Here is a 14,619-nt window from a genome sequence, read left to right on the forward strand (position 1 = left end):
AAAAGAAACATAACAAATTGTTTCTGCTGCATCCTGTTGTTAAATTCTGAAATAGTAAATACTGCTACATAACGTTACATTAAACACTGTATATTAATAAAAATGCTGAACATGCCACCCAAATCCTAGTTAGATCAATTATGTGTAATTTTTTATATTTTAAGGGATACTGGTGTTTTAGTTACCTTATTAAACAGTTTTATTACCTCAACTGCACACATTTCAATAGTTAAAATTATGTAATCTTACAGATCATTATTCACTTTACAGATGAGAAAAGTGTAGTCCACTGAGGCTAAATGATGAGCCCAAGATCACATAACTAGGAAATGCATTTGTCAGAACTGACCTCCAGATCTGATTCCATTTCTGTATCTTGCCCAGTATATGATATATTGTGCACAATTTCAAAAGCTAGATTGAGTTTATATTTTTCATTTGGCTTATCTAACACTATTCCATTGCAGTCATGGATCAGAAAGACATTGTTTTAAAAATATCTCCTGCTTTTCTATTTATTTATTTATTTATTTAACTAAGCACAGATTTTAGGATCCTTGGCACTGTGACTGTCGATGTAATCTACTCTACAGGGGAGCCTGCCATCTCTCACCCTCAAAGACAACATTGAAACAAAGACCCTGTACCTTTCCCCCTTACAAATCTGGGTGAAAATTTCCCTGCAATATGGGACCAGCAACAGGGTAAACATAAATTAAAATACACACAAAACAAAGGACATATTGTGCAAAAACACGTCTGTACAAATAGATACACAAAAACCGCCTTTCAATGGCTGCACATAGAGAGAAGGTAATGGGAGTGGGGCATGAGGATAAGGGAATACATAAATAAATGAAGAGAATATATTTGCATGGAACAATGAATGTGCCAAGAAATAACTTGATAGTGTGCCAAGATTAATTCAACCCTGGTCACCAACAGCACTAAAAAGGGGGGAAAAAAGAAGGAAAAAAATATATTGCTGTTAGCTGAGTAGTTGCAATTTTTTTCTAATATAATGAGGCCTATGTAACTTCCATAATTTTATACCTATTTGTAAATTAATGAACAATAAAATAACTGAATGAGAAGTAACAAATTATCTGACATTATTCAAAAGAAAAAATGTATATTGTGTATATATATTTTTATATACAATATATAACTAATACACACACACATTATATATATGGCATATATAATGTGTGTGTGTGTATATACATATGGATAAGGGGTCTAATAAATGCCGCCTAGAGTTACAGGGGAGGCAAAGCTAACAAAAGACCATGGTCTAAGTCTTTCCATATAACCTGACCGTAAAACATCTTTATTTTACTCAAGACACTTTCTACTCACATACAACTCAGAAAAGTTTTAGCTGAGAATAAACCTTGCTTGATGGGTTTGGGTTTTCAAGTCAAGTTATGAAGAGGAGCAGAACAGCTAGACCATGGAGGTGGTGGGTAAAGTAAAGAACAAGAGCAAGATAAAGAATGGCAGGAAGAAATAACGTGTAAATCATCCACACAAGGGGGAATAAAATTATTGGAATTACTAGATTAAAAATAAATGGCAACTGGGTTGCTGGACATGTGTTCACTTTTGTCTATGATGTCTTCATTTTGGGCAGCACAACTGAGAGTTGGCAGTGCTACAGGCACAGGCTGCTACTGTCCTTGCCCATTTACTCCAGTTGGGGTGTCAGACAATAACTAATTAAAAGGAATAATCCCAAATAGCCCTCGAGTATTTAAAGGAAAAGAAACATAACAAATTGTTTCTGCTGCATCCTGTGAATACCGCCATCTTGCCATTTGTTACATTCGACTGTATATATTTAGGATTGAATATCTCTTACAATGTTAAAAAGCTCTCCTTTGAAAGAAATCATTTATATTCCAACATCTAATATAGAGGTTAGGAAGTAATAAATATTACATGAACCGGCTGGTTTTTACAAATCAGTTCGGTTCCTGGGTGTGTGGTGATCTCATTAGAAACTGTCACTGTGTCCCCATGTGAACCTGCAGATGGCATCTCTATGATTTCTTTTTAATCTTACCTAAAACACTTACTACATCTTTTTCATAGATAAAAGTGAATTTTAGTCTATCACTATTCTCATAATCTTAAAATCAGCAGGGTGCAAATTAATGAGATTTAACAGACATAGATACAGTGCTAGAAAAGGATGCTTTGTCCTTCCAAATAAAGAACTGTTTAAAAACCCGATATTAACTTAGATAATTAATGTTCTGTCAGTTTAAACAAAATGTCTCTCACATTCATCATTGCCGATGATATCAGAGTTTTGAAAAATTTCACCTTCGTGACCCCAAAAGACATTAAAATGTGAAGCCAGAATTAGCTAAGCTGTAACAGTAAAGTGATAATTGCTAAGTGTGAAGCCATACCAATAATGCGTTTAGCAAAACACTAACATTTTGAGTGTGAACTGAAGAGCCTCAATTCTATCTTGTATCTTATGTTTCCCATGTTTATTTTTCATTGTTTGAATTTAATCTCAAATCTAGAAGATGTATTACACTAATTAATTTTGCATAGAACAATGTTAACATATATAAACTATGATAAGAACCTCTTTTTGGTAGCAAGTCATTTTATTTACATTTTACTGGTACAATCTCTTGCCACAAATATGTGCATTCAAAGGATGCCACAGTTATTAACCTGCCTTTTGACTGCGGCAACCTCTTTCATTAAACTCTCGGTTCTGACATTTGGCTAGATATTATCAGGTTGGTGCGAAAGTAATTGTGGTTTTTGCCATTGAAAGTAATAGAAAAAACCACAATTACTTTCACACCAACCTAATAGAATCATTCCTGGCACTATTTAAAAGCACCCATGCACAAGCCCCACCCATAACAACTGCATCAAATTTTCTGGAGGTGGCACTTGAGTATTATTATTTTTTTTAATCTTCCAAAATGATACCATAGTTCAGCCAGATTTTGATATCATTGTATTTGACTTTAACCCTTACATCAAGAATATTTATCTCCATATTCTTCCACTAGAACAGTACAGTGCACCTAGCTCAATCAATCTTAGTTCAATGAAAATGACAATGGATTACTTAAAGCATGAATGCCATCTTAAAGTTAGGTGATTCTTCTTCCTCTCACTCAAAATAGAACTTTTATTTTAATTATTATAAAAGATGCTAAATCTCATCCTATGCAGTTTTGTTTGTGAATTATAAGCATCTAGCAGCTAGGAGTTAGTTAACCCGATTGATGCATCTTTTAACACAAAATAATTCACTAGATATTTTGAACAGCCTCTTATTTATAGAAGCATATATTTTTTACTAAAAACTACACAGAGAGAACAAGTCAAGGGCAAGTACAAATTTTGCACCAGGGGAAAAAAATTCAACACATGAATTAATCCATGTGATATACCACATTAACAGAATGAAAAGTAAAAAAATATATAATTTCAATAGATGCAGAAAATGCCTTTGACAAAGTTCAACACCTGTTTATGATAATAAGTCTAAATAAAATAGGTGCAGAAGAAACTTGCCCAAGCACAATAAGGACCATTTATGAAAAACCTCATGATAAATAGTGAGAACTCAAAAAATTTATTCCAAGATCTGTTACAATGCAAGGATTCTCACTCTTGTCATTTCTATTCAACATAGCACTAGAAGTTTTAGCAAAAGCAACTGAGGCAAGAGAAAGAAATGAAAGCTGTCTAAATTGGAAAAGGAGTAAGTGTATCTCTATTTTTAGATGACATGATCCAATATGTAAAAATCTCTACAGACTCCACCAAAAACTTGTTGAAACTAATAAATAAATTCAGTAAAGTTGCAGGATACAAAAATCAACCTGCAAAAATCAATTGCATTTCTAGCACCAAAAACAAACTATCTGAAAAAGAAATTAAATAAAAAACAATCCTACTAACAATAAGAAAATTATAATCCCATATTCAAAAATAATAAAATACTTAGGAATAAATTTAACCGAAAAGATGGAAGACTTGCACTTACAAAACTATGACATTGATCAAAGAAATTGAAGAAGAGACAAATAAATAGAAAGATAGCTCATGTTCATGAAATGGAGGAATTAATATTGTTTAAATATCCATACTACCCTAAGAAAATTCCAATGATATTTTTGACAGAAATAGAAAAAAAATGCTCAAAATATATTTGGAATCATAAAAGATCTCAAAGTAGTCTTAAAAAGAACAAATCTAGAGGCATCAAACTTCCTGATTTCTTATTAAAAATTGATAGTAAACAAAACAATATGGTATTGGCATAAAAACAAACACATGTATGAATGGAATAGAGAACCCAGAAATAAACCCATTAATATATGGTCATCCAATTTTTGACAAGAGCACCAAAAATACGCAATGAGGAAAGGACAGTTCCTTCAATAAGTAGTATTGAGAAAGCTGGATATCCATATATTGCACCATAACAAAACTAACCTCAGAATGGATTAGACTTAGAAATGAGATCTGAAATTGTAAACTCCTAGAAGTAAACCTAGGGAAAAGTCTTCTTGACATTATTCTTGGTAATACATTTTTGAACATGATATCCAAAGCACAAGGATCAAAATAAAAAATAAACGAATTGGAACTACATCAAACTAAAAAGCTTCTATGCAGAAAAAAAAAATGAAAAGGCAAACTAAAGATACAAATAAATTTTTTTCAAGCCATATGACTTACAAAGGGTTCATATTAAAATTTATTTTAAAATTCATACAACTCAATAGCAAAAATACCCAAAAATAACTTGTTTAAAAAATGGGCAGAATATGTGAATAGACATCTAACTAATATAAACAAATAGTCAAGAGGTATTTGAAAAGGTGCTCAACATCACTAATCATCAGAGAAATTCAAACTGTAACCACAATGATACATGACCTCACACTTATCAATATGGCCAATATCAAAAAGTCACACTTTTCAAGATGGCTATTACCAAAATGAATAAATAAATAAATAACAAGTGTTGGTGAGGATGTAGAGAAAAGAAAACCCTTTTGTACTATTGGTGAGAATCTAAACTGACATATCCGTTATGGAGAATAGTATGAGGGTTCCCAAAAACATTAAAATTAAAAAATAGATCTACCATATGATTCTGCAATTTCTTGTCTGGAGATAGCACGTATACATCTGTATACACACTATGCATACAAGTGCATGTATATATGTGTATATGTGTATACACATTGTGTATATATACATGTGTATGTGAAATGAAATCAATATCTGAAAGAGATACCTGTACTCCATGTTCATTGCAACATGTTCACAATGACTAAGATGTGAAAACAAGCTAAGCGTCCACGGTTGGATAAATGGATAAATTGTGAGATTCACTCACACACAGAAATGGATATGTTGTGAGATACACATACACACATAGAAATGGATAAGTTAGGAGATACACACACACATACACACAGAGAAATATTATTTAGCTTTAAAAAGAAGGAAATTCTGCCATTTGTGACAACATGGAAGAACCCAGAGGACATTCTTTGTTCATTTATTTAATTAGACCCCAGATTGTCTCCTATGGGCCAAAGTACATACTATTCTATTCTCTCTACAGTACAGAGGACAACTAACTTACTTTCATTTACTTAAACTATGTTGACCTGTGGAAGTTGAAAACTTCCTATTTGACGGTTCCAGTTAAACACTAATTGCAAGTTGAAGAATTTGCTACTATTAAATTGAAAAGTTCAGCAATAAAACTAATATAATTTTCTTTTCAATGAGAAATCAAATTGAGGAGATGCTGATAGTTATTTAAAGTAAAATTTTAGTTTCATGATTAAGATTTTTTCCTAACTCACCGAAACAGTGATGACCTTTAATCAGAGAAAAACTGGTTAAATTACAACTGCAATCAAATAATATACATTATAATATGCATGTGAGTTAATGGTGCTTTGGGTCTTCTATGGTAATCAATTGATTCGATTAGAGGTACAGAAAATTATAAGGTGTTGTGTGTTAAATATATATTTCAATACACCTATTTCTAGACTTCAGATGTGAAATATACCCAATTACTTTTCCCTATTATACTATGATTCCTAAAGATTCTGTTGGAAAGCAGCACGCATTCCATTTGCCAAACAAGTTATTGGACCATGCCTCCATTCATGCTCGGGAAATATATTCCTCCCACAGCAAAGAACAGCAAATATTTTTTCTCCCTCTCTCTCTCTCACACATACACACATACACACATACACACACTCTCATTCACATACAGTATAATGTAGGCCACTCACTTGGTCACAAACTGTGTTTCTCCCTTCTTCACTTGAAATTTTTTACCCCCTCATCAAGGTACCCAAGCAAGGTTCCAAACACGGCATTAGCCTCAAAGTACAATGACACTATAGTTCTCCGGAATGCCTACAAATATTTTAAAAATGTAATTACTTATAGGAAGATACAGCAGACTACTTTTTTCCTTCAAATGAATGTAGAATACACCAAAAAAAAAAAAAACCCCCAAAAAAACCCCTCATGATTATCTCCACATCGAATCTCAGTATATATGCCTGTTCTTGCTCTAGAGATCTATGTACTAAATAAAGCAAGTACTGCCCCGCACCACTCCCCCAACACACACACATGCTTGCCCAATATACTATTGTGAAACTAGGACAGAAAAATTTCTATAAAAGGTTCCATATAAAAAGTGGAAATAGAAAACATTCATGGAATCTACTTGGTAGATGTTGCAAGGGCACCTATACTGACCATGGAACATATTCCCGTATTTGGCCTGGGTTCTGCTCCCTGAAAATAGCTGCCAGGTCTATAGTTTCTATGTTCCTTAGCTCTACTCTCTAGAAGGTCCTGCTAGTGTTATTAGATACTGTGGCCATATCTGAACTTGCCATTGGAGAATATTCTCTCTCAGGGAGTTGAGAGCATGCTCAGCTGGCTTCATTCTCATGGAAGTTTGGAGGAACAAAGGATTATGTTAATCTTGAGAAATGAGTCTATTTTAGCCCAAACTAGAAGCTCACTCACCAGTATAATATTCATTAATGACTTAGTAATCTTTTTTTTTCCCTACTTGATTCCAGTAAATTTCATAGGTCAATATTCACACCAGTAATCCTTTTAGAAACATTTCTGTATCTTTCAGGTACTTACAGTTACCTTGAATTATAAAATGTTCTGGTAGAGTCACCATCTTATTCTCTTTTCCCTACACTATTTTTGTTCAGCATAAATAATTTACAGGAAACAAATAGATTCAGAGCTTTAGCATTAGGTTTGATGATTTGGTCCTTGCCACAAAGTTCAATTTTAGTAGACATTTATTGTTCAAAACCATCCTAATTTATATATTTTACCTTTTGGATGGAAATCAGGTGGTCTTACAACTCTTACAATTAGGAAGTCACAGAACTACTTAAATTTCTATATTACCTTATATACCTCTTTGAAAACTTGATAATTCTTTTCTGAGTTCACCTTTTTTTAAGCATTTGCCAAATGCACCAATATCAAAAAAGGAATATTAGTTCATATCTTTTCACCTAAAAATCACAAAGTCATTCTGCAAATTACTGGCTTTCCAGTGTATTACAGGAAACTAATGTATCGAATGTTAGATTCCATCATTCCAGACTTCATTTTCTCACCACCTACTTTTTATTTTACAAAGGTATTTCTTTTTTTTATCTGTATAAATATACGGGGTGCAAGTGTAATGTTGTTACATGGGTGTATTGCACAGTGGTGAAGTCAGGACTTTCAGTGTATCCATCACCGGAATAATGGACATTTTACCCTTCAAGTAATTTCTTATCATTTACTCTCTTTCCTCCCCACCTTTCCGAGTCGCCATTGTCTGTCATTCCGCTCTCTATCTCCATGTGTACACGTTATTTATCTCCATCTGGTAAGTCAGAATATGTGGTGTTTGTCTTTCTGTGTCTGAGCGCTTTCTGTTAAAAAAAAAAATGAACTCCAGCTTCATCTATGTTGTTGCAAAAGACATGGTTTCATTCGTGTTTGTAGGTGAATAGTACTCCATTGTGTAAATAGATCACATTTTTAATCCACTCCTCCATTGATGGGCACAATCCATTGAGGTTGATTCTCTATGGCTGCTATTGGGAATAGTGCTATAATAAACATACAGGTGCAGGTATCTTTTTTGATATAATGATTTTTTTTTTCCTTTAGGTAAATATCCAGGAGTAAGATTGCCGGTTAAAATAGTAGTTCTATTCTCAGTTCTTTGAAAAATCTGCATATTGTTTTCATTAGAGGTTGTTCTTGTATTAGAGCAATGTCATCTATTTTAATATTTGTTTTTTTTAAATTATTGTAATGACCATACCAGTCAGCATCAACTAAGTTTTTGCTTTGTTTTGTTTTGTTTGTAGCAACAAACAACTCCAAATCTCAGTGGCTTCTGACAATAAACATGACTTTCTACTCGTATAGATTCCATTTTGGGTCAGCAAAGGCTTAGCTTTATGCTCCCTTAATTTCAGAATCGCTGAGAGAATCATGCCACGATGTGGTGGCCTCAGGACGTGCGACATGACAGAAAATACGTATTTTTTTTTAAAAAAAGAAACACGCCAGAGTCCTGTGTTCCCTCTCAAAGCTTCTGAAGGTGCTGGCATGCACAGTTCCTTCACATAAGACACAGGCAAAGCAAATATCACATGACCAAGCCTGACTCTGATGATGTGGGAAATATAATCCTATATGGAGGAACAAATAATGTTATCCTCCTTAAGACCGCAGCTCATTATTTAAATTGCACAATTACATTGTGAATCAGATCTGTAGGGACTAGCACTTCATTAGTCTATGAACCCTAGAAGAAATTATTTCCTTACCAATAGTTTAGTCTCAAATGACATCTTAAAGCCTGTATTGACAAAAAATAAAGATTTTTTCACCATCATCACCACCACCCCACCCCCTACAACAAATACTAGCATGTTAAAATTATTCACAAAATAATGGCTAAAATAAAATAAAAAACTTAAAATCACATTCTTGAACCTTCCTACTATATTCCCCTTCCAACTTTACTCGTCCACCATCCAGCCCCACCACGCATGAATATCATTAGAAAGTACATATATATCTTCATAAAAAGAGACATAGCAAGGATGAAACGCCTGCCAAGAGCCACTAGCAAGCACAGAGGACAGTGTGTGAGCCTCATTTGTGGAATGATTGATTCTGTTTCCGTATAATGTTATTAGAGAAGAAAATCCAGTTTGCTTGATTGGAATTGTTTTTACTAAAAACAAATTCTCAAAATGTGGAGTATGTTTGATTTTTAAATTACTCCATGGAAAAATAATTCAGCTGTTTATCTCTTTTATTTCCAACTGTTTTGCATTATATAGAAACAGTCTTTTTAACCAGGGAACTATGGTTTTTGCCTGAATAGTTGTCCAACAGGAGCAGAGACAGTGACTGGAAAACCATGTGAGAGAATGCTACTGTGGGTGACAGTTCCACAATCATAGTGACATTCGAGACTGTGTTTATTTAAAAAAAAAAAAAAAAAACAAATTTGTTGTTTGTAACTGCAGCTGCAATCACCCCCACAGTTGTAAATGTGTGCTGTTAAGATATTACACCGAGATATCTATCTGCCAAGAACTTCTAAAATATTCTATAAACCGTTATTGAGTTGACCTAACAAAACAAAATGAAGTACCTAGATTCTTTTGAACACTAAAGAGCGCTGAAAAAATATATAATATATAATAATATGTATCATACTTGTTGATATAGATGCTTAAATCTTAAACACCCAAGCTTTAATGATACTGTGCCCATATTTAAACACACACACACACACGCACATGTGTGTGCACACAAGATCATGCTAAAGTATTGACACTATAGAGCACTCGTAAAACATACTATTACCACCACAAACATGTGCACATTGTCTGTGTAATCTTATTTCTTTCTTAACTCTTTTTAAATTGATTTAACATATGAATATTTATATTCCCATTAATGCCATATGTTAATAAGAGAGACAATCTTTAGATGTGCTCTAAAATACTATTTAGAAGCTATTCAGTACGTGTTCACTTATAAAGTAGTACCTCATCTTCTTTCTGGTTGAGTCCCTGCTTTAGTTCTTCCACGTGTAATCTTAGTTTCTTTACTTCTGCCTCATTTTGATCCACTCGGTTGTCTGCATGAGTCAGTTCTGCAATATTTGCCTGGTATTGTCTGCTTAGTTTATAGTAGGCATGTTGAAGGTTCAATAATTCCTTTCAAAGGAAAACAAAAAATTACATTATTTACAGTCTACTCTGATAAAATCAGAAGAATGGCAACTTCTTTTGACAAAAGAGAAAAACATTTTAGGAAGAATTTAGATGAGCCATCATCTTCATTTGGAATTCTACATTTCTGTAATCAAATATTATAATTAGTATATGACTATCAATGAAAGATATGTGACTAAAATACAATACACTCTATGTTGTTTTCTAAGTGATCTATTTTGCACCTTATACAAAAGTAGTTTTTATATAACCTTCCCCCAAAAGGAAATCACATAACCATAAACAAAAAAATATAAATACATGCAAAAAAAGTTATTCATCCTGATCACCCACTAACTCAGCAGATGCTAAAAGTTCGCACACTACATGATTTAATTATTTTCTGAAGAAAATAGGTTTTGTGAGGCTGTGGTCATGTCGTCACCAGCCACACCTTCTGAAACCACACGAACCAGGCTCAGAAACCTGCAGTAAGGACCCGTCATGGGTAAAGAAATATATTAATATATCACAGGGTGATTGGACTGCAAATCAATCTTGTTATAATTAATACCATACGCTATATAAATTAACAGGTTACAATAATTATCCTCAGATTATTAATATCATTTCTCATTTTTAGTTAAAATTTGCAGTGTAAAATTAATTGTACTATCATTATAGAAAACATCTTTATTGGGCCGGGCACGGTGCCTCACGCCTGTGATCCCAGCACTTCGGGTGGCCGAGGTGGGAGGATCACGAGGTCAGGAGATCGAGACCATCCAGATAACATGGTGAAACCCCATCTCTACTAAAAAAAAAATACAAAAAATTCGCCGGGCTTGGTGGTGGGTGCCTGTAGTCCCAGCTACTCGGGAGGCCGAGGCGGGAGAATGGCATGAACCCCAGAGGTGGAGCTTGCAGTGAACCAAGATGGTGCCACTGCACTCCAGCCTGGGTGACAGAGCGAGGCTCCATCTCAAAAAAACAAAAAACAAAATAAAACAAAATATATTAAAACTATAAAGAAAAAGTTAGCCTCTGGTTCTTCATAACATTATAATATTGTAGGAAAACCCAAGGATATTTCTTTGGTTTCCTAAAACACACTGTCATATTACTTTATATACAAAAATCACAAATAGGCAATCATAAAAAAATGCATTGGTAATTATCTTAGGACGTCTAGGTAGAAATTGAAAGTGGAATTATTTTCACATCTCAAATCATCAGTAATACTAATGATGAATTCATGATCCAAAAGTTAAAAATAGCCATAAAATATTGGAAAATAAATGTGGATGTGGTGTTTTTCTCTTAATCAAAACTTTAGGGGAAGTTTTACTAAGTATGATCCCAAATCATGAGATCACAAAATGATAAATTCAATCACAGTAAGTATATAATTTGCATATAACAAAATATATTTAGTATCTCTCAAATTAGGGGCACATCATTTTGAATTTATGTAACATTTTTGACCTGACAAAATTACAGATATTATAGAAAATCGTAGTGGCAGCCAGGGCTTAAGGACAGGGTAGGAGGAGGGTAAGGTAGATGTGAAGGTAGCTTAAAGGAACCTTGTGATGAGAATGTTCTCATCACAATCTGGGCATAAGGGACGTCCAGATCTGTCTGCATTATTTTATACAACCGCATATGAATCTAAAAATATCAAAAATAAAAAGCTTAATTGAAAAAATCAAGATGCCTTCAGACTGGCAAAGGCTAAGTATGGTAAGATAATCGGCCAGTAAAATGTGGAGAAATAAGGATTCATTTATGGGGAAACACGGGCAATATTTTTTAATTAAAAATGCACATAAAGTCAGACCCAGCCATTGTATTTCCAGGAATGTATTCCACAGACATACGCATAGTTGTATGAAATGTTGTGATTATGAGAATATTTGTTGCAGCATTGTTTTGTTGTTGCTGGTGTTTGCAGTAAATGCTGGAAACTAAATGTCCGTGAAATTAGCCTGATTAAGAAAAACCATTAAACCATTAAATATAATATGGCAGCCTTTTATATATTCATATGGAGAGATCTCCAAAATGTTAAAGCAAAATGCAAAACTGTGTGAAGTGTATGGTATTAGAAGAAACAAGCTGATATAAAGCGACTTTTGACCTGACACAATTGATAAGTTGCAGGCTCTTAGTCTCTGTGAATCCCAGCTTTCCGAAGTCCCGAAGAGGTGGGGTGAGGGTGTGGATACAGGGCAGGACCTGGCAGAGAAAATGCTGGTCCTCACTCTCAGGGAGCAGGGAGTTTGAATGAAAGAGAAAGCCCCCCATGCCTATCAACTATTGCCTGTCTCAAGAATGTCCACCTCCTAGTATCCACTGAAAACAGGAGCGTCAAATGAAGGGGACATGTTTAGTTTCTGTCCTGCAAATCCTGCCCCTTCATTCCATAGGAGTCAAAGTCACAACCATTGATATTTAAACCTTAATGATGCCAACAGGCAGCTGGAAACAGATAGATTTGGCTTGGGCAGCTAGACAGGATACTCAAACTGGTTTTCTGGGTAAGCTTGCCCTGTCACTTCAATCGCTTCACAGTAACACTGTCATTTATGCACCATCACTGAGTTTGCTAAATTATACCACACATCACATTTAAAATGCAAACAGATTTCTCATTTCTTCTCTTCAGAATGCAATTTTCAAATGTCAAGTTCTATACCATATTCTTTTACAAAGAAACATGTAATAGGGAGCACAATTCTATTATTTGGAACAACAATGGAACATTTAAAAAAAGATCTTTCTTGATCTGTCAGGCATAAAGAATTTGCTGCACAAATAATTCAGAACTTAATGGGAAAGTGATAACTTTGCAAGTTGATGGCTTTCTCTCCGGCATTTTGCACCTAGTTACAATTACTTACATGACTTTGTGCTTTAGCAACATTATTTCTTATATCATTAATGCTTTGTCATTAGGTGTGTAAAATTTACTTAGATTGATTTAAAAGGAGTAAGCAAAAAGCCTTCAGTGTTCATACAAGGAAAGAGGAAGGAATGAACAAAAGGAAAGAAGGAAAGGCGTCTCTATTTGTCAATGCGAATTCTACCCCGGTCATATGCCATTTTTATAAGCAGAGCCCTGGCATTCATGTTCTACAGTTTGGCCATTTGCTCAGAGAATATCAACTTATTCTCAGGCCTAGGAGGTACCTATGTATTTGTGAAACTATATTCTCAGTAAGTCATACCCAAGCCAGCAGCAACGGCATCACTTGGGAACTTCATTCAAGACCTACTGAATCTGAAACTCAGGGACTCGAGCCCAGAAGTTGTGGGTTTAACAAGTCCGCAAGGTGTTTCTGATTCACCAGAAAGTTTGAGAACCATTGGTATAAGCCAATTCTAATAAGCTTTCCTCTTGCCAGTGACTATGTTAGAAAAGTGGATGTAACTTAGCTGCACAATGAGAAAAGAGAAAAAGTATCCTTGAGTGGGAAATAATTTTTTAGAAATGTTTATCACTTAAAAATACGCAAGGAAGATACTTGCGCCTTGAGTTACAACAACAATCTGAGACTTTGGGGGAGTCCTGCTTACACCTGGGGTTGGTAGACCCTTGGTTTTTTTTTGTTACGTGAGAAAATATATCCAATTATATTTAGAGCCAAACTCATAGCTTAACATATTCTAATTGTGTTCGCAGAGTGCCTCAATAAAGGTAAGAATTGGATTTCACTTTAAGGAGAAAAATACATTGCTTCCTTAATGCAAAGATATTTTAAAAATCAGTCTAAATTGATAAAATCAGTTTAAAGTGATTTTTAAAATATCAGCTTAAAGTGATTTAAAAACAAAATCAGTTTAAAGGCATTAATGTTTTCCAGGTACCTACCCTATGAGAAATTCTTCACATACCTTCTCTCTCTAAATCCACATGACAATCCTGTGTTAGAGGTAATATTTTTTCCTACTTAGTCTCAGAGAGCTATGCAAATTGCTTATGGCCAACCTAACTAAAATTAATCCTACATTTTCATTTTACCAAAACAATATCAGAGCTGGCATTCATCTTGTTATCAGGAGGACTTATCTTTAAGATTTGACAAGTTATTTGACATTTTGATCCATTAATTCATGTCCTCTCTATTTTACTTTCAAGGGAAGAGATGGATTTCTTCTTTATTTCTCAAAGCAGGCTGTGCACAGTGGCTAATGCTTGTAATCCCAGAACTTTGGGAGGCTGAGGCGGGTGGATCACCAGAGGTCAGGAGTTTGAGACCAGCCTGGTAAACATGGTGAAACACTGTCTCTACTAAAAATACAA

General features: G+C 34.3%; 1 protein-coding gene across 3 annotated transcripts in view; it reads right to left on the reverse strand.

Annotated features, from left to right (window-relative positions):
• Positions 1–14,619, reverse strand: part of CCDC102B (coiled-coil domain containing 102B) — a 350,923-nt gene that overhangs the window by 32,256 nt on the left and 304,048 nt on the right. For all 3 annotated transcript variants that reach the window (XM_011968354.1, XM_011968355.1, XM_011968356.1), the window contains one exon: positions 10,146–10,316. In XM_011968354.1, the coding sequence (XP_011823744.1) occupies positions 10,146–10,316 (171 nt within the window). The remainder of the gene's footprint in view (positions 1–10,145; positions 10,317–14,619) is intronic.

This window comes from Mandrillus leucophaeus, unplaced genomic scaffold (assembly GCF_000951045.1).
Source record: "Mandrillus leucophaeus isolate KB7577 unplaced genomic scaffold, Mleu.le_1.0 Scaffold84, whole genome shotgun sequence".
Classification (NCBI taxonomy): Eukaryota; Metazoa; Chordata; class Mammalia; order Primates; family Cercopithecidae; genus Mandrillus; species Mandrillus leucophaeus.